The 24,931-nt window shown below is 40.7% G+C and overlaps 3 protein-coding genes across 4 annotated transcripts; 2 read left to right on the top strand and 1 right to left on the bottom strand.

The window, feature by feature from the left end:
• Positions 1 to 35: 35 nt before the first annotated feature.
• On the top strand, positions 36 to 22,935 carry NKIRAS1 (NFKB inhibitor interacting Ras like 1). 2 transcript variants are annotated; one of them, XM_007538790.3, is made up of 3 exons: positions 36 to 236; positions 12,824 to 13,065; positions 18,007 to 20,235. In XM_007538790.3, exons 1-3 carry the CDS (start codon positions 143 to 145, stop codon positions 18,247 to 18,249), a joined length of 579 nt encoding a protein of 192 aa, XP_007538852.2. In that variant the 5' UTR covers positions 36 to 142; the 3' UTR covers positions 18,250 to 20,235. The 2 variants fall into 2 exon arrangements, with proteins under 2 accessions (XP_007538852.2, XP_060040012.1); XM_060184029.1 differs by lacking the exon at positions 18,007 to 20,235 and adding an exon at positions 22,666 to 22,935 and having other exon boundaries at positions 41 to 236.
• LOC103127902 (ubiquitin-conjugating enzyme E2 E1) lies at positions 20,243 to 23,792 on the bottom strand. Its single transcript, XM_060184030.1, has 3 exons — positions 23,631 to 23,792; positions 22,200 to 22,347; positions 20,243 to 21,023 (listed from the first exon to the last, which is right to left on the bottom strand). Exons 1-3 carry the CDS (start codon positions 23,775 to 23,777, stop codon positions 20,926 to 20,928), a joined length of 393 nt encoding a protein of 130 aa, XP_060040013.1. The 5' UTR covers positions 23,778 to 23,792; the 3' UTR covers positions 20,243 to 20,925.
• LOC103127901 (cytochrome c oxidase subunit 6B1-like) lies at positions 22,754 to 23,172 on the top strand. The gene has a single exon (XM_007538791.3). The coding sequence runs from the start codon at positions 22,754 to 22,756 to the stop codon at positions 23,012 to 23,014; it is 261 nt and encodes an 86-aa protein (XP_007538853.2). The 3' UTR covers positions 23,015 to 23,172.
• Positions 23,793 to 24,931: the final 1,139 nt, after the last annotated feature.

The raw sequence follows: 24,931 nt of genomic DNA, 5'->3' as shown, positions 1-24,931 counted from the left end.
ATATATCCCTTTTTCAGCTTTAAAAATGTTAACTGTCTATGCTTATTAAATTCCAAAGCATGGAAAGGGGAAAAAAGGTTGATTTCAACAGTATACAACTTCAAAGATCTTCTGTTTCTTCACAGTGATATTTTGAGAGAAGATGGGGAAAGGCTGCAAGGTTGTCGTCTGCGGGCTGCTATCTGTTGGGAAAACAGCAATTTTGGAGCAGCTCCTTTATGGGAATCATACTGTTGGTAAGATTATTTTGATTTGGTTTTCCTCTGAGTTCTGGGAACTGTTGGGCTCTTGTTGCTTACTAACCTAAAGATGGGTGATGGCACACTGAAATGAAACGAGGTGTAATCTGACGGGGACAAAAGGGATCAAAGAAGACATTAAGAATTGAGAGGGGTAGAGCAGAGGGTAGACAGCATAATGGTTATGCAAATAGACTCTCATGCCTGAGGCTCCAAAGTCCCAGGTTCAATCCCCTGCACCACCATAAGTCAGAGCTGAACAGTGCCCTGGTTATAAAGAAAAAAAAGAAAAGAATTGAGAGGGGCATGTGTAAAGGAGAAAAAAGAAAACGGGCCAGGTGGTGGTGCACATGGTTAAGCGCACATATTACAGCGCACAAGAACCAAGGTTTGAGCCACTGGTCCCCACCTGCAGGGGGAAAGCTTCACAAGTGCTGAAGCAGGGCTGCAGGTGTCTCTCTGTCTCTCTCCCTCTCGATCGCCCTCCTCTCTCCTCTCAATTTGTCTCTATAATTTAAAAAATTTAATTTTGATATTGAGATCCAGAGAGAGAAAAGTCTTCTGTTAGGATAATTCCAAGAGTTATAAGTTAGAGCAGTTAAGAAAGCAAGTGGAGACAATCTGTGTCTCATTGTGATATATGTGGTTTCCTTTGATTTACATAAGGAATAGAAAAGGATTCAGGGGAGTCGGGCGGTAGCGCATCGGGTTAAGCGCAGGTGCCACAAAGCGCAAGGACCAGCATAAGGCATAGAAAAGGAGTCAATAAGGAATGACCAGGAGTTGTAGAATCACTGACAGAAATATACTGAATAATCTCTTACTCTAAATTCAAAAATTATTTTCCAGTACTGCTGTATAGATTTTTTAAAGACATTTGTTCAATGAAAGATTGAGAGAACCAGAGCATTACTCTGACACATGCAATGCTGGGGATTGAATTTGGAACTTAATGCTTGAGTATCCAACATTTTATCCACTGTGCCATGTTCTTGGCTACCTGCTCTATAGATTATAATATTTATTTTCTGTTTATTTCCAGAGCATTGCTAGATCTAGTTTATGGTGCTAGAGATTGAATCTGGGACTGAAGAGCCTCAAGCATGGAAGTCTTTTGCATAACCAATTCGCTGTCTCCCCAGCCCTGCTACGTCAGTTTACATTTGTTTGTTTATTTGTTTATTTATTTGGTAGAGACAGGAGCTGAGGAGTAGGGAGACAGACCACAGAGAGAAAGACACTTGCAGCACAGTTTCACTATTTGAGCAACCCACCCCCCCGCAGGTGGGGACCAGAGGCTTGAACCCATGTCCTTGCACATTGTAACATGTGAGCTCAACCAGGTGTGCCACTGTGCTATCAAAAATTTTTTTTAAAAGTTTTTAACTGTCAAGCATGAGGCCCCAAGTTTGATTCCCAACATCAGATGTGCCACAGTGGTGCTCTTGTTTGCTGCCCCCCCCCATTTTTCTCACAAGTAAATAAAACTTTAAAGAAAGCTAAGATACATATTTTTTAACAATAAACTTATATGCCAAAATGATATTTTTATAAAAAGTATATTTTCAAGGAGTTTTATAAGAAGTTTTCAAAAATTTAATGTCTAGTATAAGGAAGCTGGATTTGACCTTCTTGCTTTTGTATTCGATCTGTTGTGATATATTGTTTCAGTCAAAAGATATTATAAAACTTTAATCTTTCAGATATACCATTGGACAGGTTGTATTTTTTTTTTCTTTTGCCACCCAGATTATCGCTTTTATTTTTTACCAGAGCACCCTCAGCTCTGGCTTACCCTGGTCTGAGCTGACCTGGTGCATTGTGAGTAAGTTTCAGCAAATGGTGACTACGTGGGATTTATTTCAGTTTAGAGTCTGAAACACATCAGTGAACTTTTCCTACTGTATCACACTCATCTGCCTCATTTGCATTTTTATTCTGTCTTTAAGATTTTTGAGGGAGTCAGGCGGTAGTGCAGTGGGTTAAGCACAGGTGGCACAAAGTGCAAGGACTGGCTTGATCCTGGTTTGAGCCCCTGGCTCCCCACCTGCAGGGGGGTCACTTCACAGGCGGTGAAGCAGGTCTGCAGATATCTGTCTTTCTCTCCCCCCTATGTCTTCCCCTCCTCTCTCCATTTCTCTCTGTCCTATCCAGCAACAATGACAGCAATGACAATAATAACAACGATAAACAACAAGGGCACCAAAAGGGAATAAATAAATAAATATTTTTAAAAATCTAAGGAAAGGGCAGGGGTAGATAGCATAATGGTTATGCAAACAGACTCTCATGCCTGAGGCTCCAGAATCCCAGGTTCAACCCCTGTACCACCATAAACCAGAGTTGATCAGTACTCTGGTAAAAAAAAAAAAAAAAAAAATCTAAGAAAAAAAAAAGATTTTTGAGTCAGAAAGAGATATACAGAGACCAGAGCACTGCTCAGCTCTGGCTTATGGTGCTGGTGCAGATTGAAGCTGGGACCTTCAGGTCCTCAGACACGCAAACTATGCTCTAGTATGTTGAGCTATCAGAAATCATCCTGTAATTTAGGTTGTTTAGGAAGTGTTCAGAATGTTTAATGTATGTTTGGTTGGTATAGGCTCTCCTCCATATGATTTTTACCTTGGTACATAGCATACTTAGTAACTGTGAAAATGTGTGGGAGAGATATAACATAGTGGTCATACAAAATGACTTTTCATGCCTGAGGATGCAAAGTTCCAGGTTCAATCTCCACCATACAGCAGAGATATGCAGTGTTCTGGTCTAAGGGGGAAAGTGGAAAAAGAACATAGGGGCCCAGGTGGTGGCACAGCTGGTTGAGCACACGTTACAGTGTGCAAGAACCCAGGCTCAAGTCCCTAGTCCATACTTTCAGGGAAAAAACTTCCAGAGCGGTGGAGCAGTATTACAGGTACCTCGTTTTTCTCTCCCTCTTTATTGCCCATCCCACTCAATGTCTCTGTCTCTGTATAACAACAATAATAGAGTGGTTTCCAGTGCCATCACTGCCTATCTTATCATATTCCTCTCCAGTGCTTTTTTTTAACCAGAGTATTCCTTAGCTCTGGTTTATGGTGGTGTTGTCAATTTAATCTGGGACTTCGTACCCTCACACGTGAAATTATTTTTGCATAATCATTATGCTATCTCCTCCAACCTCCTCTTTAGTACTTTTTAAAATTCAAATTGCTGGGCCAAGGAGATAGCTTCCTGGGCAGGACAATGCTGGGCTAGCTTTGCAGGTGGGAGAGAGATGACCAGGAACTCCTGGCTGAGTGGGAACGTGATCCAATGTGCTTTTATTGATCTGCATTTTTATATCTTCAGAGGTGGGAGTGGCAGGTCGGAACAGGAAATAGGTAGGAGAGTGGGTGGAGAGAGCAAGCTTCCATCTAACCAGTGGGGATTAAACCAATGCCCTAAGGCAGGGCAGGTCTCCAGCTGTTGCAAAGGTTCTAACCAGTGGGGATTAAACCAATGCCCTGCAGGCAGGGTGGGTCTCAGACAAAACAATGATTATGTAAATAGACCACAACATTAAGCAGTGCAGGGGAACCTGACGTGATGACCAATACAGATAGAAACAGAAGGGGTCTTAGAAGCAGAATTAGCCAAAGGAGAAATGATGACCAACATTTCCCCCTTTCTTTTTATCTAATGGCCATAATATCAGGAATGCGGGGCGCTTTGTGACACAGGGAGACTGATAGGAGGCACACCTTTGGGGTACTACTGTCCCTCCTTACTCAGCCTCTCGGTATAGAGGGTAGAGAGAGAGACTAACAGGACTGACACACCCGTCAGGTTCAAGCCCTGCCAAGCTCAACCACATCCTCACAATTTCCCAACATCTCCCTCTTACTTAATGGCCATATATAAATGGGTCAACTCCATATCTGTTAGGGGAATAACTGTGTAGGGGTGAACAGAAACCTATATCGTGCAGGGGTTTTTAAAAGAACTGGCACAAGACAGGAAGGGACAAGAAAGAGAGCAGCAAGAACCAGTGTGATGCCAAGGAGAGGCCTGAAGGGGCGTTTCCTGCCTCAAAGGGCAGGGCCTATCAGGCAAAAGGGCGTTTCTTGCCTCTGTGGGCATCTCTTGCCTTTGGGGGCGTTTCCTGCCTCTGGGGGCAGGGCCTAGTAAGGAGGGGGGTTTCCTGACTCTGGGGACAAGGCCTGCAGGCAAGGGGGCGTAGCCTATAGAGTACCAAGGCAGCAACCTGCAAAGTCCATGGACTGCTGCAGCAAGTCTTTGAGAAACCGAGCAGCATAAAGGAAAGCTGTTGTAAAGTTGTGTAAAGTGTCCAAGAGGTATAACAGTAAGTCCAATAGAAGTGTCAGTTCAATGTTGACGATCAGGAGAAGAAATGAGGGGTTGAAACGCTGCATGTCTATCTCGATGGGGAAGGTCAGCCACCGGAATTCCACTTTTCTGTAGAGAGTGAGCTTTGGAGTCTGTGAATCAGTTTCTTTAGGTTGTGCCAGGTCACGTCATTGGTTTCAGGGGATGCATTGTAGTCATCCCATCTTGTGGGTGATGTCAGAGGACAGAGGTCCAAATGGATTTCCGGGGATTCTCTATGAGCAGATGCTTTTTCATGTGAAGACTTGACAGCTGTAATTCACTTACTTGTGAAACAAAACTTGTAACAAGTTAGAAGTTTACTATAAATGATAACTCAGTTATTATAATTGGTTTAAGTACCTTTATAATTTTGGAAGTCCTTTATAGTATGGTTTTAAGGTTGTTTAAACAGTTTAAGCTCAATGAAATGTGGAAAGGTAAACAGAAGAACCATGGTTGAGAATCATTAGCATAACCATTGCGCTATCTACCCTGCCCATACTCGTACAGTTTTTCAGGATTAAACATTTCACATTTATACCAAGACGTAAAAAAAAAAATCAAAAGGAAAAAAAAAACCAGATTTTTTGGACTGTTTCTGGACGTCTCCAGAAATCATGGCTGCATCCAGCAATTTTTTTTTTTGTAAAGTCAATTAAATTTCAGAATACTAAGAGCAAAGTGGGTCATACAAAAATTCTGTCATTCAAATTACTCTCTTACAAAACACAACTGAAAGCAGACAGCAAACAAGATATTCGGAGAGAGCAAGTGGGGGGTAGAGAAGCAGTAGGGAGGTTTTGTTTGTTTTTTGTTTTTCAGGAACACACAATCAATACCCTGCTGCAATTATTGTTCTGCTTTTAAATATTTTCTGAGACGGAAGTGGTAGGGTGGAAAAAAGGAAGTGATTAGGAGAGGGGCAGAGTGGAAAAAGAGCACGAACCAGTGGGGATTAAACCAGTGGGGAACTAACCAGTGGGGATTAAACCAATGCCCTGCAGGCAGGGCAGATCTCAGATAAAACAATGATTATGTAAATAGACCACAGCATTAAGGAATGCAGGGGAACCTGGCATGATGACACAGACAGAAACAGAAGCAGAATTAACCAAAGGAGAAATGATCACCAACAGGACAACCTTGTGCCTTGGCACATAATGGGCCCAAGTTTGAGCCCCAGCACCACCTGGGAGATGCTGAAGGCTCTGTGCTGTGATGCTTCCCTCTCCTTCTCTCCTTCTACCCCCCAGCCCTCCAAGAAAAAAACAGTTGTCCCAGAGCAATGAAGTTACCGTGGTTCTGCCGTAAAATGAAAATTGTCAATCTTTTTAGCAAATCATTATTAAATTCTTACCATGCAATACAGACTAGTTAATGAGGCAAGACTTGCAAAAAATGGACCAAAGTAAAATGCATATTAAAAGGACCATTTAGGGAAAGCTACTGGGGAGGGGGTGGGATATGGAGATTGGGCGGTGGGAAATGTGTGGAGTTGTACCCCTCCTACCCTATGGTTTTGTTAATTAATCCTTTCTTAAATAAAAAAATAAAAATAAATAAATAAATAAATAATAAAAGGACCATTTAGAGAGTCGGGCGGTAGCGCAGTGGGTTAAACGCATGTGGCTCAAAGCACAAGGACCAGCATAAAAGGATCATTTAGGGAGTGTTCTTATTTAGTGAAATACTTAAGTGTTCTTAGGTTCACTACCCTAAGGTTGTTGAACATGTGGTGATTCAGAGATAGAGGAATTCCCAGAGAAAGCATGGGAACTCTAGAGATGCTCAGTGCATCTCTTCCATATGTTAGTTAGCCCCCCATTTTTTAAAAATAATTTATTTCTCTATTGGGGAATTAATGAATGAATTAATTAATTGAATTACATTCAACAGTAAATACAATAGTCTGAACATGCATAACATTCCCCAGATTCCCATTTAACAATATAACCCCCACTATTTCATTCATCATTTTTCATGGACCTGTATTCTCCCCACCCACCCACCCACCCCAGAGTCTTTTACTTTGGTGTAATACTCCAATTCCATTTCAGATTCAATTTGTGTTTTCTTTTCTGGTCTTATTTTTCAACTTCGGCCTGAGAGTGAGATCATCCCATATTCATCCTTCTGTTTCTGACTTATTTCACTCAACATGATTTTGTCAAGGTCCATCCAAGATCGGCTGAAAACGGTGAAGTCACCATTTTTTACAGCTGAGTAGTATTCCATTGTGTATATATACCACAACTTGCTCAGCCACTCATCTGTTGTTGGACACCTGGTTTGCTTCCAGGTTTTGGCTATTACAAATTGTGCCGCCAAGAACATATGTGTACACAGATCTTTTTGGATGGATGTGTTGGGTTCCTTAGGAAATATCCCCAGGAGGGGAATTGCAGGGTCATAGGGTAGGTGCATTTCTAGCCTTCTGAGAGTTCTCCAGACTGTTCTCCACAGAGGTTGGACCAATTGACATTCCCACCAGCAGTGCAGGAGGGTTCCTTTGACCCCACACCCTCTCCAGCATTTGCTGCTGTTACCTTTTCTGATGTATGACATTCTCACAGGAGTGAAGTGATATCTCATTGTTGTCTTGATTTGTATTTCTCTGACAATCAGAGACTTGGAGCACTTTTTCATGTGTTTCTCGGCCTTTTGGATCTCTTCTGTGGTGAATATTCTGTCTAAGTCCTCCCCCCATTTTTGGATGGGGTTATTTGTTGACTTGTTGTTGAGTCTGGCAAGCTCTTTATATATATTGGTTATTAAACTCTTATCTGATGTATGGCATGTAAAGATCTTCTCCCATTCTGTGAGGGGTCTCTTGGTTTGGGTAGTGGTTTCTTGTGCTGTGAAGAAGCTTTTGAATTTGATGTAGTCCCATAGGTTTATAGTTGCCTTAGTCTGCTTTGTAATTGGGTTCGTTTCATTGAAAATGTCTTTAAAATTTATGCGGAAAAGAGTTCTGCCAATATTTTCCTCTAAGTATTTGATAGTTTGTGGTCTAACATCCAAGTCCTTGATCCACTTGGAATATACTTTTGTATTTAGTGAAATACAGTGATTCAGTTTCATTCTTCTGCATGTTTCAACCCATTGTTTCCAACACCATTTGTTGAAGAGACTCTGCTTTCCCCATGTAATAGTGTGGGCCCCTTTGTCAAAGATTAGATGTCCATAGCTGTGGGGCCTCATTTCTGGGCTCTCAATTCTATTCCACTGGCCAGTGTGTCTGTTCATGTTCCAGTAACAAGCAGTTTTGATGACAATGGCCCTATAATACAGTTTGAGATCTGGGAGTGTGATGTCTCCGGTTCTGTTCTTTTTTCTCAAGATTGTTTTGGCAATTCTAGGTCTTTTCTGGTTCCAGATAAACATTTGTAGCATTTGTTCTATTCTCCTAAAAAAATGTGCTTGGGATCTTGATGGGGATAGCATTAAATTTGTAGATGGCTCTGGGTGATATATTCATTTTGATGATGTTAATTCTTCCAACCCATGAACATGGAATATCTTTCCACTTCTTTGTGTCTTTTTCGATTTCTTTGAGTAGTGACTCATAATTTTCAGTATACAAGTCTTTCACTTCTTTGGTTAGGTTTATTCCTAGATATTTTATTGTTTTTGTTGCTATAGAAAAAGGAACTGATTTCTGGATTTCAATTTCTTCTTAGTGTTTGCATAGAGGAATGCCACTGACTTTTGAATGTTAATTTTATAGCCTGACACCTTCCTGTATTGCCTGATGATTTCCAAAAGCTTCTTGCTGGAGTCCTTAGGTTTTTCCATGTATACTATCGTGTCATCTGCAAATAAGGAGAGTTTGACTTCTTCTCTTCCAATCTGTATGCCTTTAATTCCTTGCTCCTGCCTGATTGCTATGGCAAGAACTTCCAACACTAGGTTGAATAGTAATGGTGATAGTGGGCAGCCCTGTCTAGTACCTGATCTGAGGGGAAATGCTTCCAGTTTTTCACCATTGAGTATGATGTTGGCTGTAGGTTTGCTATATATAGACTCCACTATCTTGAGGAATTTTCCATCTATTCCCATTTTTTGTAGTGTTTTGATCATAAAGGGATGTTGTATTTTGTCAAAGGCTTTCTCTGCATCTATTGATATGACCATGTGGTTTTTGGTCTTGCTTTTGTTGATGCGGTGGATCACATTGATTGATTTACGTATATTAAACCAACCTTGCATGTCTGGGATAAACCCCACTTGGTCATGATGAGCAATCTTTTTGATATACTGCTGTATCCAGTTGGCTAGAATTTTGTTTAATATTTTCGCATCTATGTTCATCAGAGATATTGGTTTGTAGTTTTCTTTTTTGGTTGTGTCCCTGTCTGCTTTTGGTCTCAGGGTGATGTTGGCTTCATAGAAGCTGGCAGGGAGTATTCCAGTGCCTTCAATCTTCTGGAAAACTTTTAAAAGTAGAGGTATTAGTTCTTCTTTGAAGGTTTTGTAGAATTCATTTGTAAAACCATCTGGTCCAGGACTTTTATTTTTGGGGAGATTTTTGATAACTGTTTCAATTTCATTAGCTGTGATGGGCCTGTTCATGTTCTCCACTTCCTCTTTACTTAGTTTTGGAAGTTGGTAGGTATCTAGGAAATTGTCCATTTCTTCCAGGTTCTCTAGCTTGGTGGCATATAGTTGTTCATAGAAGCCTTGCATGATATGTTGAATTTCTGCAGTGTCTGTTGTGATATCTCCTCTTTCATTTACTATCCGATTTATTTGGGTCTTCTCCCTTTTTTGTTTTGTGAGTCTGGCTAAAGGTTTGTCGATTTTGTTTACTCTTTCGAAGAACCAACATTTACTTTCGTTGATCTTTTGTATGGTTTTCCTATCCCAATGTTATTTATTTCTGCCCTAACTTTAGTGATTTCTGACCTTCTCGTTGCTTTAGGGTTCCTTTGTTGTTCTTCATCTAGGTCTTTAAGATGTGCAATCAGGCTGTTTATTTGTGCTTTGTCTTGTTTCCTAATGTGTGCTTGTATAGCTATGAACTTCCCTCTTAGGACTGCTTTAGCTGTGTCCCAAATATTTTGATAGCTTGTGTCTTCATTTTCATTGAACTCTTGAAACATTTTGATTTCTTCCTTGATTTCCTCTTTGACCCAGAAGTTGTTAAGAAGTGTACTGTTGAGCTTCCACATTTTGGCACTGTTACTAATCTTTTGTTGATTGTTAAGTGTTAGTTTCATTCCACTGTGGTCTGAGAAGATGCTTGGGATGATTTCAATGCTCTTGAATTGGCTGATGCTGTCTTTGTGGCCTAATATATGGTCTATCCTTGAGAATGACCCATGTGGATTGGAGTAAAATGTGTATTCCAGTTTCTTGGGATGAATGACTCTGAAAATGTCCAATGGTTCTAGTTTATCTCTCTCTTCATTTAGCTCCCTTATGTCTTTATTGATTTTCTTCCTGGATGATCTGTCAAGTTGAGAGAGTGGGGTGTTGAAGTCCCCTACTATGATTGTGTTACTGTTAATATATTGCTGTAGCTTTCAGTAGAAGTTTGATGTATTTAGATGGCTTCACATTGGGTGCATAGATGTTAATAATTGTTAAGTCCTCTTGATTGACTGATCCTCTGACCATTAAGTAGTGTCCATTCCTATCTTTTTAAATCTTATGTATTTTAAAGTCTATCATGTCAGATATGAGAATAGCTGTTCCAGCCCTTTTTTGTGGGCCATTGGCTTGTATGATAGTTTTCCATCTTTCACTTTAAGTCTGTGTTTGTCTTGTTGAGTTAGGTGAGTTTCCTGTAGACAACATATTGTTGGGTTGTGTTTTCTGATCCATCTTCCTACTCTGTGTCTTTTAATAGGTGAATTCAGGCCATTGACATTTATTGATATCAAAGATTGAAGATATTTTAATGCCATTCTTGTAGAGTTTTAGAGTGTTTTGATATATGTCCTATTTGTGGTGGTCTGGTTGTTTATAGGAGACCTTTCAGAACTTCTTTCAGGGCAGGCTTGGTGATGGTTGATTCCTTCAACTGTTGCTTGTCTGAGAAGGTTTTGATGCCTCCCTCTAGTCTGAATGACAGTCTAGCAGGATATAGTATTCTTGGCTGAAAGCCTTTCTCACTGAGCACTCGATAGATATCTTGCCATTCTCTTCTGGCCTGTAGTGTTTGTATGGAGAAGTCTGCTGCTAATCTTATGGGTTTTCCTTTGTAGGTGACTCTTTGTTTTTCTCTTGCAGCCTTCAGGATCCTTTCTTTATCCTTATTCCTTTCCATTCTAAGTATGACATGTCTTGGTGTCTTTAGGTTTGGGTTAATTCTGTTTGGGACCCTCTGGGCTTCTTGAGTCTTTATGTTTTTGATGTTGTCTGGACTAGAGAAGTTTTCAGCTACTATGGCCTGGAAAATGCTTTCTTCCTCTCCTTCTGTTTCTTCCTCTGGTATGCCAATAATGCGTATATTGTTTCTTTTGAAGTCATCCCATAGGACTCTGTTGTTGTTTTCAGCATCTCTTAATCTCTTACTTCTTTTTTAGTTGTCTCTAATTCATCCTCAATCTTGCTAATTCTTTCTTCAGCCTCATTTATTCTAGTCTCTCTGCCCTCTACTGTTTTCTGGAGTTCATCTATTTTGTTTCCCTGCTCTGATACTGTTTTAGCTTGTTCAGCTAGTTGCCTTCTTAGCTCAGCGATTTCAGCTTTCAGCTCTCTAATAACCATGAGATAATTAGTATTTTCTTCCATATTCTCATTTGTTGTTCCTGCATTTCTGATTACAATTTTTTCGAATTCTTTACTCCTGTTATTATTTCCTTAGCTAATGTTTGGATGTTGAACTCATTATTTTGTGCTTCACCCTCTGGAGGACTCTTAGCTGGACTCTTGTCCTGGTTCGAGTCTCCAATATTTTTTCTTGTTGTTTTAACCATTTTATATATTATGTTATGAGTTCCCTTTATCAGTACTTTTCAAATTATTGATCACTATTGCCTTGATTGACTTGTGTCTAAGTAAATTAATTAAAGCGTTCACAGTGGTGGAAGTTAACAGTTATTTCAATCCCTGAGTGGTTTAAAAGCCTCTTTCTTTTTTTTTTTTTTCCCTTCCCTGTAGGCTCTGGGAGCCTGAGGGCTTTTAAACTATCAATAGGCTTCTTAGCTTAATCACTGACTCCTGACCAAGAGATAAAGCAGGGTGTGGCAGAGATAATCCAGTGGTTATGCAAAGAGACTTTCACAGCCCCTCAGCTATGCCACCTAGGTATAGGTCTTCTGAGTTTCCTGGTTAGATCTCTGTCCCCTGGTGTCCCTCCCTGTCGCTGCTCCAGATTCTGAGGGTAGTAGCAATGGAGACTCAGAGCTGCACTTGGTGAGTCTCTGGGGAGTCCTCTCCTCCCTTAAGCTGTCTCCTTGGTGGAGCAGACTGCAGGTGGTGTCTCCACTGATAAACTGCTGGACTGTTAGCAGTCACTTAATCTCTCCTTAGGCCCTTCTCTCCTCTCTGTCACCAGCCACATGTGTTTGTACTCACGGGTGATTTACTGGGTTCCTGTGGTCATTCTAGTCCTGTCTTGTTTCGGTCCCGGGTGGTCTCCTTTGGTGTTCCTAGTTGATCCGGGAGAGAGGAGATGACAGAAAGCGATCTGCTGCTAGTAGCTCCGCCTCCGGAAGTCCAGCCCAGATTTCTTTTTTTAAAGATTATTTTATTTATTAATGCGAGAATTTCACATGAGGCAGAAAGACAAGTTAGAGTATCACTGCAGCACAGGCAGTGTCAGAGATGGAGCCAGGAACTGCAGGCATGAAGCCTAGCATTCTACCAGGTGAACTAGGAAATAGGACTCTTACATGTACTATAGTAAGTAGGGAACCTAGCAAACCACTTCCTTGTTTTAGCATCTTGTTGCAAAGATTAATTGTATTTTATGAAAGAGAGAGGCCAAAGCATGGTCCTCACGTGGATGAAGTACCTGGGATTGAACTTTGTGCCTTAGGCATAAAACCCCTGCTGCACTTTGAGCCACTTCTCAAAGCCTGTTTCTTTTTTACCAGAGCACTGCTCAACTCTGGCTTAGGGCGGTGTGGAGGACTGAACCTGGGACTTGAGCGCCTCAGGCATGAACGTCTCTTTGCATAACCACTATGCTATATCGCCACCCACAAAGCCTGTTTCTAAAAGACAAGAAGGTACTTTACAGATGGTACCGAGTTTTCCAAAGAGTGCTTTCTTGTGAATCCTAGGAATGGAAGACTGTGAAACAATGGAAGATGTGTATATGGCTTCAGTGGAGACGGATCGGGGAGTGAAGGAGCAGTTACACCTTTACGACACCAGAGGCCTGCAGGAGGGTGTGGAGCTGCCAAGGCACTACTTCTCGTTTGCTGACGGTTTTGTCCTTGTGTACAGTGTGAATAACCTTGAATCCTTTCAAAGAGTGGAGCTTCTGAAGAAAGAAATCGACAAGTTCAAAGACAAAAAAGAGGTAAGCGTGTTACGTTAAGAAAGCCAACTATGAATTATATTTAAATTGCACGTGGACTTGGGTTATGCTTTAAAAGCATAGATTGTATTCACAATAGCTGTGCTCCCCACCATTTTTCCTTTAACTTTTTTTTTAATATTTTATTTATTTACTTTAATGAAAAAGATAGGAGGAGAGAGAGAAAGAACCAGGTAACACTCTGGTACATGTGCTGCTGGGGATTGAACTCGGGACCTCATACTTGAGAATCCAATGCTTTATCCATTGCACCACCTCCCAGACCACTCCTTTAACTTTTTTTTAAAAAGTTTTTTATATTTATTTCCTTTTGTTGCCCTTATTGTTTTATTGTTGTAGTTCATATTGTTGTTGATGTCATTGTTGGATAGGACAGAGAGAAATGGAGAGAGGAGGGGAAGACAGAGAGAGAGAGAGAAAGACAGACACCTGCAGACCCGCTTCACCGCCTGTGAATCGACTCCCCTGCAGGTGGGGAGACGGGGTCTCGAACCCGGATCTTTTGACATCCTTGTGCTTTGCCATGTGCGCTTAACCTGCTTCACTAAGGCCTGACTCCCTTCCTTTAACTTTTTAAAAAATATTTTATTTCATGGTCCAGGAGGTAGCAGTGTGTAAGACTTAGGACTCTCAAGCATGAGGTCCTGAGTTCAATCCCCAGCAGCACATGTACCAGAGTGATGTCTGGTTCTTTCTCTCTCTCTCTTCTATCATTTCTCATGAATAAAGATTTCATGGAGGGGTCACATGGTGGAGCAACTGACTGAGCACACACGTTACAATGCATAAGGACCCAGGTTCGAGCCCCTGGTCCCCACCTACAGGGGGAAAGCTTTGCAAGTGGTGAAGCAGGGCTGCAGGTGTTTCTCTGTCACTCCCCCTCACTGTTTCCCCCTTCCCTCTCAATTTCTGGCCGTCTCTAGTCAATAAATAAAGATAATTAAAAAAAAAAAGATTTCAGAAGTATAATTTCACAGCCACATCAAAGTCCTGTGGGAACACCCCCGTCACACACATAAGTAGTTCGCACAAAGTCTAAGAAGCTATCTATTTAGCAAGTGCCTATTGGTAAAAATAAAATTGGCAGATTAAAAAGACATTGGTTTTATGCACATAAATGGTCCCAAACCAATTTAATACACACACATTTTTTCTTTCATCTTTTTACCAGAGCCCTGCTCAGCTCTGCTTTATAGTGCTGCTAGGAATTGAACCTAAATAGATAGTAAAGCTTCAGGAATAAGAATTTCTTTCTTCCTTTCTTTTTTAAAGCTTTTATTTATTTATTTATTTATTTATTTATTTATTTATTTATTCATTAGAAAAAGGAGGAGATAGAGAAAGAACCAGACATCACTCTGGTACATGTGCTGTCGGAGATTGAACTCAGGGCCTCACCCCTAAGAGTCCAGTGCTTTATCTGCTGTGACATCTCCCAGACCACAGGAATAAGAATTTCTTTTTTTTCTTAAGCTTTTAACATAATTTATTAGCAAGTAATCTCAGAATTTAGTAACCTCCAGGGTTATTGCTGGGCTCGGTGCCTGCTCCACAAATCCACTGCTCCTGGAGGCCATTTTTTCCCCATTTTTGTTGCCCTTTTTTTTTTAAAAATTTATTTCTTTATTGGGGAATTAATGTTTTACATTCAACAGTAAATACAATCGTTTGTACATGGATAACATTCCCAGGAATAAGAATTTCTTTGTGTAACTGTTATGTTATCACCCCTGCCCTTTTTCCCAAATAAGTAAGTAGGGGCCAGGTGATGACAAGCATGGTGGAGTATGCACATCACCATGCATAAATACCCAGACAGGCAGACACTGAGCCCCAGGGATAATTCCCATGGGAAAGGGGAAAAAAATAGCTCACCTGGCAGAGCATATGCCTTACCATGCAGAAAGCCGTGGGTTTGAACTCCAGCACTACCTGGGAACATCATGCACTGGGCAGAGCCCCTCAAATGGGGAGTGAGGTGGTGCTGTGGTGTCTTTCCCTCTTTCCGTCTGTATCTGAGATAAGAAGAGAATGAAAAGTCTCAGTAGTGAAATTGTATATGCATGAGGTCCCAATACCAGAAAAAAAAAAAAAAAAGCAAAAGCAAATAGCTGTTGTTCACATGATTCAAAAGTAAAAATTATACAAAGATTAAAGTAGTGCCCACCCCTGTCCTTGGCTATCAAATTACTGTATGTCAAGCATACTTTTTAAATATTTTACTTTATTCACATGGGAGGATTATCTTTACTGTTCTCTTTTCTATTTTAAGGCTCATATATTGAGACCAAGAGTCAGGAAATAGAGGTAGAGAATGGGCCATTCATATCTGAGGCCCCAGAAGTCACAGGTTCAATCCTTTGTACTGCTGTGGTCTGTCTGATATGCCTTTGTCTCATGAAGATATTTTTTTCTCAACAAAAAGAAGCCAGGTCATCACTCCAACATAATGTAATGAGTAATTGAGCTTAGAATCTCATAGATGCAAATCCTTAGCTCCCATCCCCCCAACCTTTCAGATATGAAAATTTATTCTCCCGTTTCCTTTCCCTTTTTTTTTTTTTTTTTGTACCAGAGCACTGCTCAGCTCTGGCTTATGGTGGTACTGGGGGATTGAACCTGGGACTTGAGAGCCTCAGGCATGAAGGTCTTTTTGCATAACCATTATACTATACCCCACCCCTTCCCTTTAAATTTTTTTTTTTTTAATTATTAATGAATAGAGACAGAGAGAAATTGACAGGGGAGGAGAGACACCTGCAGCCCTGCTTCACCACTGGGGACCAGGGGCTTAAACCTGGGTCCTTGTGCACTGTAGTGTGTGTCACTGCCTGACCCCCCTTTTTTCCAGTACACTGCTCAGCCCAGTGTATTGAACCTGGGACCGCTAGTGTCTCAGGAAGTCTTTTTGCATAACTGTTGTGCTAATCTCCCCAACTCCTCCCCTACCCTTTTCATCAAGCTGTTATGCTGTTCTATATTTTGTATTTTTCATGTTGTCATCTCTTGGAGTCCTTTCCATGATCAGTACCAGATCCTTTTTCTTTTTCTCTTTTAAGTGCATTATGTGAACATAAGAGTTATCATACTTAACCAGTTCCTAGATTAATGGACATCTGGGTTATTTCCAGTTATTTGCTACAGTGAGCAGTCTCACACATTGTTTTCAGGTTTATACATATATACGGGTTGCTGGAAAAGGCGTTTTTTTGCATAGAAATGTCATGACTTTGCTGACAACCCAGTATACATCTATATCTTACAGTGCAAAACCAGTCAACAGAAATGAGGTTTCTGGGCTAAAGGTTAAATTATATGGTCAAATTATCTTCGCTGTGGTATGAAAATGCTTGTTTCTCTAATCATCGCAACAGTATTTGTTTGGATGTTAATCTCAGTGAAAATGGTAGCTCAGTAGTTTCATTTTCCTTTTTTTGAATGAGACTTTTCTGTTTTTGGAGTCGCCACCGGGGCTTCCCTATTTGAAGCAAACTTTTTCAAATAAAGTGAGATAGAGGGGGGAACACACCATAGTACTGAAACTCCCCCAGTTCTGTTGAGTGGGGCTCAAAGCTGTGCCCCACACTTGGCAAAGCAGGTACCCTTCCAGGTGAGCTGTCTTGGCAGCCTCAAAATCTTGTTCAGCATCAGCTCCAATTGTCTTTCTCATTTTTACAGCAGAGCCTTGAAGTCCTGGATTATAGATCTCTTGTGTTTAAGACTGCTGCAGGTGAGGTGCCAGGCATGAAGCAGTAATGGAACTTCTGGAACTGAAATAAAACAGTGTAGCTCAAATTGGACTGTGTTCATGAAACAAAATGGCTGATGTCAGGAAGACAGAATCTTTGTGGAGATGGCCATGAGTCAAGTCTGGTCTGGACAGTAAGGGGTAGTGGGTGGAACAGGTAGTAGACAGTACAGACTTAGCATTAGCCTAGTTGTGGGGGATTGTAGGGATGCCATTGAAAGGAGTTTAAGGAACAAAAAGGACATCTAATATACCCACAAGTGATGTGCAGCTGCAGGGCTGGGTGAGGTTCTAGCTAGCTGAGGATGTTCAACAACCTTACTGTAAGCAATAAAGTGGAAGGAAAAAGATGAGGGCACATCACAGCAGGGATGAGGAGTGTGTAAGTTTTCCTTACAATCTTGAGCAAAGTGGACAGTCTTTCCAGTTGGGGAGGAGACCTCTCTCAGTTATTTGGATTATTTGGGGGGAGTATACCTGAGGATGAAAATCTGAGTGAGTGACAGGGATGCTAACACCTGCTGAGAGATGAAGTAAAAAGACTTGCCAAGAAAACCAGAGCTCTGGGGCTGTTCTTCAAGTAAGAATGTGGGGAGCCCAACTTCAAGAAAATTTCCCCGTGGATGCTGCTCCTCAGACGCCTTGTGACACAGGGCCGGGTGTGCCGCAAGCATGGGGGTTGAAGGGAGACTGTCTGTGCTTAGTGTGGAAGGCCCTACCACCCATGTGCGCAACAAGCATTTAGCACTGTGGCCAGCAACAACGTCAACAGGTAAAAGCAGATGCCTATTTCATGAAACCTAAGTTCTAAACACCTTCACAGCTCTAGTTGTTTTGTATTTTTAAGTACATTTTGCAAGTTTCACCCCAGAGCAGGTGCAATTAAGCTAAAACACAAATTTCAAACCATTAATAGCATAGATATAAATTTCCCAAATTTGTCATTCTTTTAGATCTTAGTTGAGTCACATAACCTGGTATGAAATACATTTCATAGTTGGCAACCTGTAGAGCATTTGGAACATTAAGGAGATGAATGTCTTTTATCTTGTTCAGGTCATACTGGAGGAGTTTGTTAAGAGGGACACTTCTCTAACTTCTTCATCTGTCCTAGGAACTCATGGTAGCAGAGTATGATCTTTTATCCATTTTCTTTTCTTTTCTTTTCTTTTCAGGTAGCAATTGTTGTACTAGGAAACAAAATCGACCTTTCTGAACAAAGACAAGTGGACGCTGAAGTGGCACAGCAATGGGCAAAAAGTGAGAAAGTGCGACTCTGGGAGGTGACGGTTACAGATCGGAAAACATTGATAGAACCATTCACTTTATTAGCCAGCAAACTTTCCCAGCCCCAAAGCAAGTCGAGCTTTCCTTTACCTGGAAGAAAAAACAGAGGGAATTCTAGCTCTGAGAACTAAAAATGAATAATGCTAGTTGTTAGTGATTGCCTTTAAGTTGTCTGTCCTGTGAACATACTTATAATAGGCTATTTTTAATTTTGTTCCTTCGGAAACCCCTGCACAGTAATTTAACACATTTTAAGTTATTTGGATTAAGTTTATTATTGTTGTTATTATTTATTTGTTTATTTTTGCCAGAGCACTGATCTATTCTGGCTTATAGTTGTGTGGGGGATTGAGCATGGGACTTTGGAGCCTCAGGAATGATAGTCTTTTTGCATAGCCATTATGCTATCTATCCCCACCCAGTTTGTTGCTGTTGACTAATATGAAGTAATACATTTGCACTCTTGTTTGAAATTAAACAACCTTGTTATGTTGCGTGTCTCAAAAAAGTAAAATAGACTTTGGGTGGTATGTGAATGCCCTCTCTGGCTGGAAAAGCTTCAAAATGTTGTTTTAAAGTTGATAATCTAATGTCTAAAGTTTTAAAATGACACTCATGTGTATCCAAACTGGACTCTGAGCACACTGGGTACTATCAATATAAAGTGGGCTAAAATTTATCTTGTGGGGATTTTACTAAATAGAACAAAATCTGTGACTTAGCTTTATACAAATTTCCTTCAGCATGCTCTGAAGTAGTAGTATAGAAAGGCTGTATAAATCCAGCTGTATTCCTTTTTTTTAAATGTTTATTTATTATTATATAGAGACAGAAATTGAGAGAGGAAGATGGAGAGAAAGAGAGACAGAGAGACACCTACAGCCCTGCTTCACCACTTGTGAAGCTTTGCCCCTGCAGGTGGGGACTAAGGGCTTGAACCTGGGTCCTTGCGCACTGTAACATGCGTGCTTAACCAAGTGCGCCACTGCCTGGCCCCAATCTAGCTGTATTCTTTAGAGCACTCTAGGACAGTAATGGGTGTCCATTTTCTACAAGAAATATACATTCACGAATAGTTTCTGGATATGTATCATGTGGAATAAATGTACATATAAATATTACTATTATCTTAAAGAGATCTGAGGGACTTGGGCAGTAGCACAGCGGGTTAAACGCACGTGGCACAAAGCGCAAGCACCAGCTTAAGGATCCAGTTCGAGCCCCAGTTCCTCACCTGCAGGAGAGTCGCTTCACAGACGGCGGTGAAGCAGGTCTGCAGGTATCTGTCTTTCTCTCCCTTTCTCTGTCTTCCCCTCCTCTCTCCATTTCTCTCTGTCCTATCCAACAATGATGACATTAATAACAATAACTATAATAATAATAAAAAAACAAGGGCAACAAAGGGGAAAATAAATAAATAAAGACATCTGGATTTGTTCTGGTTCTCTGAAGATTTTGGTAACATCTAAGCAATAGAGTGAGTTGGTGATATTTAATCTTGCAATCAGGGTCTTCACATCAGATATTTCTTAAGTCTACGCTTAATTAGTTCAAACTAAGAACTACTGTTGAGGAAGAGAGAAAATTATTTCTGGATGTTAGATATAACTTGTGGCCACCTGGAAGGCATGTGTTACCGCTGAGATAAACCCTTAGTCCTGTTTAACAAATACCTTTCTGCTTTCTCTTTTCTTATTGAATACAACTTAGATCTGTTCATACACACAATTCAGTATTCCTTTTAATTGTTTCAAGGTTTTGTGTTTTTTTTAGGTGGAGTAAATACAAAGAAATAGAACTTCTGGCTTATAGCATATGTACCCTTCTAGAAGCCATATTAGAGGCCAACTTGGCGGTAGCTAACATATCTAATAGAGAACCTTTCTCATGTGCTTGTCATGACAGCAAGTTAGAAGATGCTTTTAAAATGAAGCAATTCATCTTTGTTTTTTATCTCTTCTGTTTCAATCAAGGCTACTGAATAATAACAAACTGATTGTAAATTAAGTGCTTCGAAGAGATAAGAATATTGTAATTTATAGTCTGCATTATTTCTAATAATGGTTGGTTTTAGTAGCAAAAATAGATCAAGTATTAAAAGAAAATGTACGCAGAAATACTGGGTGGTTGTTTTAATTTTGTTTATTAGCACAGTAACAAATGCAGACTTAAGTCGTCTACAACATAGACCCAATCCACTGAGTAACTCCTATTCCACGCCTTACAGTTAACAGCTTAAGGTATTTTACTACAGGTTTCCACAAGTTCTGATTCAAACCTCTAATCTTTCACAATAAAGTAGACAGGCATATAAAATAAAATACACAACTACTCATTCCTATACGGTGTTTCATAGCCAGGTGTCCATCATATATATATATATATATATATGATGACAGTCTCTAAAAACTGTTACCAATTCCCCTCTAAAAAGGGAAAATAAATCTGATTCATAAAACAATGTGGTCTTACAAGGACTTCATATAAATGGCAATGTCTGTAACCTGTATGAAATCAAATTGTTTTAAATGTACAGACTACAAGCAACTGAGCCCAACTGTGCTTCCTCTGTGCACTACATTTCAGCTAATATCGCAAACTAATGAGTTTAAAAGTTGCTATCACCAATTCTGTCTACTGTAGCAAGATACCTTAAGTTACAACAAAATCTTAGGAAATAAGACTGAATAATATCTGTTATAGAAATACCCTACTCTTTATCAACTCCCACCCTCCCCCATCCCTTCAAAATCATAAGCAGCTCTCTCTGTGACAGACAAATAATGTAGGAATTGTGGAAACCCCGTTTATGTAGCGTATCTCTTGGTCCACTGTCTGGCCATTCTGTCATGTTCTGCTCTGTTGGTCATATACTGAGTGGCAATACTTCCCACCAAGGGGTCGGCTGGAAGAGAAGAATGGAGATTACTTTGCAGACATTTCAGCAAATAACTTAGACAACTTTGCAAAGAAGTGTAGAACGATTTGTGATCAAAGCTGACTTTCAAAAAAATCAAAATACGGGGAGAAAATTTAACATCTCTCTAACAAATAGCACACAACTGGAGGACTTCTAGTATTAGAAATTTGGTCTCCTGATTTATTGGCTTGTTGGAAAAACCCATGACATATTTTCTATGCAAAAAGAATGCCTCACAACTTCTCCGACAACCTTAATAGTACATCACGAAAACTTAAACTTTCTGGATATAAACTAAATAATTTCCCTTTATTAATACAAAGAAGAAGGAGAAGAAAAAACTTAACACACCTCAGTCTATTAAATACAACTTGCAAAACTAACGGCTGGGAGGGGTGATGTCTGTGCAGGTTGGACAAGTACCCGGTGAACCACTAGGCTCAAGTGAGGTGAGATGTTTAGGTATGTGGTTTAAGAAAACAGACATCTGGAACATGGCACATGGCGCAAAGCGCAAGGACTGGCGTAAGGATCCCGGTTCCAACCCCCGGCTCCCCACCTGCAGGGGAGTCGCTTCACAGGCGGTGAAGCAGGTCTGCAGGTGTATATCTTTCTCTCCCCCTGTCTTCCCCTCCTCTCCATTTTTCTCTGTCCTATCCAACAACGATGACATCAATAACACCAACAACTACAATAACAAAAACAAGGGCAACAAAAGGGAATAAAGAAAGAAAGAAGAAAAAAAAAAAAGGAAGGACATCTGCAAAAGGAAGAGTGAAAATGTAAAAACCTAGGTCTGTCTTCAGTTTTAAAGCAGCCTGTTCCTACAGCATAGCTGCAACACTCTTTCTAAAAAGTGATTTTTTTTTTTTTGCTTTAAAAGAATCTTTTTAATCATCTTTAATAGTGGGTAGACGTCCAGAAATCAAGAGGGAAGGGGATGACAGAGAGGGAGAGAGGCCCCTGCAGCACTGCTTCACCACTCTCAAAGCTTTTCCCCTGTAGTAGGGACGGGGGGCTCGAACCCTGGTCCCTGTGCACTGTAAAGTGCGCTCAAGCAGGTGTGCCACCACCCGGTCCCTTATTTTGTTCCTTGAAGTAATGAGAAAAATAAGCTACTACCTCCAAATAGACTTTCTGTGAAAAACGTATGAGCCTTACCAGGGTTGCAGTCTGTGAGGAGTGAGCAGATGGAGAGGAGAACTTTAGAAATAGTCAGAGCTGGACTCCAGTTGTCTTTCAGAATGTCCAGACAGATAACTCCCTGGCTGTTTATATTACAGTGGTAGATTCTTGTTCGGAAGGTAACCTAAAACACAAAAGGGTGTTAAAATTTAAGCTGTGAAACATTAATACTTTTATGATTACCTCAGGGACCATCACCTTCACTTAAAATATGGTACAGAGCATGACATTTCTTGCATTCATCTACAGCAGTTTTGATAGCTAACTGCTGACCTCTTGTGTTTGTTGGTAGTAGTACATGGGCTCAAAGTACAACTGAGATATATCATAGTTTAGTGGATAAAGACAAAATGTGTGTCAAGAAATAACCACACCCCTTAAAAAAAAGATATATTTTATTTTCTTTCTTTTTTTTTTTTTAAAAAAAAACTATTAACACGAGATCCTTCAGGTGAGGTATCAGAAACAGGTAAGGGGCTGAGGGTTACATTGAGCTGCGAAGCACATCAGGACTGACTTTAGTCAGCACCATGGAAGATGACATCAAGACCAAAATCAAGAATTGTAAGACTGCCCCATTTGACAGCTGTTTCCCCAACCAGAACCAAACCAAGAACTGCTGGCAGAACTACTTGGATTTCCATCGCTGTGAGAAGGCAATGACAGCTAAAGGGGGTGATGTCTCTGTGTGCCAGTGGTACCAGCGTGTATACAAGTCCCTCTGCCCCATATCCTGGTTATCCAACTGGGACAACCAACGGGCAGAAGGCACATTCCCGGGGAAGATCTGAACTTGCTCTACTCAACCTGTCCTGACCTCTATCCTTTTCCCAGGTGGTGAAGGGGGATCTGGGCACATGGTGATCCCCATCCTGGGATCCTGAACCACAGCTCACCTAATAAATACTTGTTGGAAAAGGAAAGGAAAGAAAAGAAAAGAATAGAAAAAGAAACAGGTAAGGACTGCAGCAATGAAACCAACATCAACTATGAGCATTTTGTTCAGTATCCTAAATCTTATTTGTAATACAATGAATCATCCAAAGTAAAAATTATCTATAACTTAACTACTTTTTTTTTTCAGTTACTTCTTGCTGTAGCAACTGTAGATCTCTCCCATATTTATATTCTAAACCCCAGTCCTAAGAAGAGTTTTTCCTTCTGCTAGTGTGAATGAATTAGACTGCTGATAGTTATACGGAATGGGCCATTCTGGTCTATCCTAGATGCTAAGGGTTTGAACACGACAGTAAAGGGCTAGACCCAAGGCCTGGAAAGAGGAGTTCTGATTCCCTAATCATTTAACTGCTCAAAGAATACTTAATGTACATTAATTTCAATGTGGTAAGAATCCATTCTGATTAAAAGTTTAATTAAAAAATCAAGTCTCTTATAGGAATTTCTTACCTTTGGAGGCTTGAATGGATATTCTGGTGTAAAAGTGATGTCAAGGAAAAATACACCACCCTCATAGACAGATCCTGGAGGCCCTAGGATGGTTGATCTCCACTCATAGATGTTATCACCTTTGGGACCAGCACTGCAAAATAACATATCAAAAGATAAGCAAATGGTGGCAACATCTAAGGTTTTTGACAATATATTAGAGGGGTGGGGAGTCTCTCCATAAGACAGAATTATAGTTCAGATACAATATGATGGAGAACTATAAGAAACCCATCAACCTTAGGTCACTTAAACACAACAAGAAAAGAATGTTGTGCGGAGGGTAGACAGCAAGATGGTTATGCAAAGAGACTCTCATGCCTGAGGCTCAAAGTCCCAGGTTCAATCCCCTGCACAAACATAATCCAGAGCCAAAAAGTTGTAACCATTCTAAGCCTACTTAGCTATGGCAAAAAACACCTCGGCACATACAGTTACATCACAGTAATGATAATTTATAACAGTTTTTGCCTAGAGCTACATCATGTGTATGGACAAAGGTTCATTTTGACTCACTGATTAGTAAGACTCTTACAAAGGAAAACAATACGTAATACTTTTTACAATACAGACCATATTGTGTAGGAGAATACTGGCACGTGCTTCACTGCAAATAATTCAATTTAAGCTCTATAACCAGGTTTTCTAAGTTTTGACGCCTATGAAGAAGTTTAAGTTTAGTTTAGCATTAAAAGAAAAAAAAAAAGATTAACTGGGGATATGGTTTTGATTACAGGTTTAAAAAAAAAGCCGTGGGGGCTGGGCAGTAGCGCAACGGGTTAAGTGCATGTGGCGCAAAGCACAAGGACCGGCTGGTTTGAGCCCCCGGCTCCCCACCTGCAGGGGAGTCGCTTCACAGGCAGTGAAGCAGGTCTGCAGGTGTCTGTCTTTCTCTCCCCCCCTCTGTTTTCCCCTCCTGTCTCCATTTCTCTCTGTCCTATCCAACAATAACAACAGCAATAACAATAATAGCAACAATGATAAACTACAATGGTTATTCAGAGATTCTCAAGCCTGAGGCGCTCAAGTCCCAGGTTCAATCCTCTGTACCACCATAAGCCAGAGACGAGCAGTACTCAAAAAGGGTGGGGGTGGGGGCAGGCAGTAGCTCAGCGGGTTAAGCGCAGGTGGCACGAAGCACAAGGACCGGCGTAAGGATCCCAGTTCAAGCACCAGGCTCCCCACCTGCAGGGGAGTCGCTTTACAGGCGCTGAAGCAGGTCTACAGGTGTCTTTCTCTTCCCCCTCCATTTCTCTCTGTCC

Source organism: Erinaceus europaeus, unplaced genomic scaffold, assembly GCF_950295315.1.
Source record: "Erinaceus europaeus unplaced genomic scaffold, mEriEur2.1 scaffold_695, whole genome shotgun sequence".
Taxonomy (NCBI): Eukaryota; Metazoa; Chordata; class Mammalia; order Eulipotyphla; family Erinaceidae; genus Erinaceus; species Erinaceus europaeus.
Note: the sequence above shows the minus strand (reverse complement) of the source record. Positions and strands in the feature narration are given on the sequence as shown.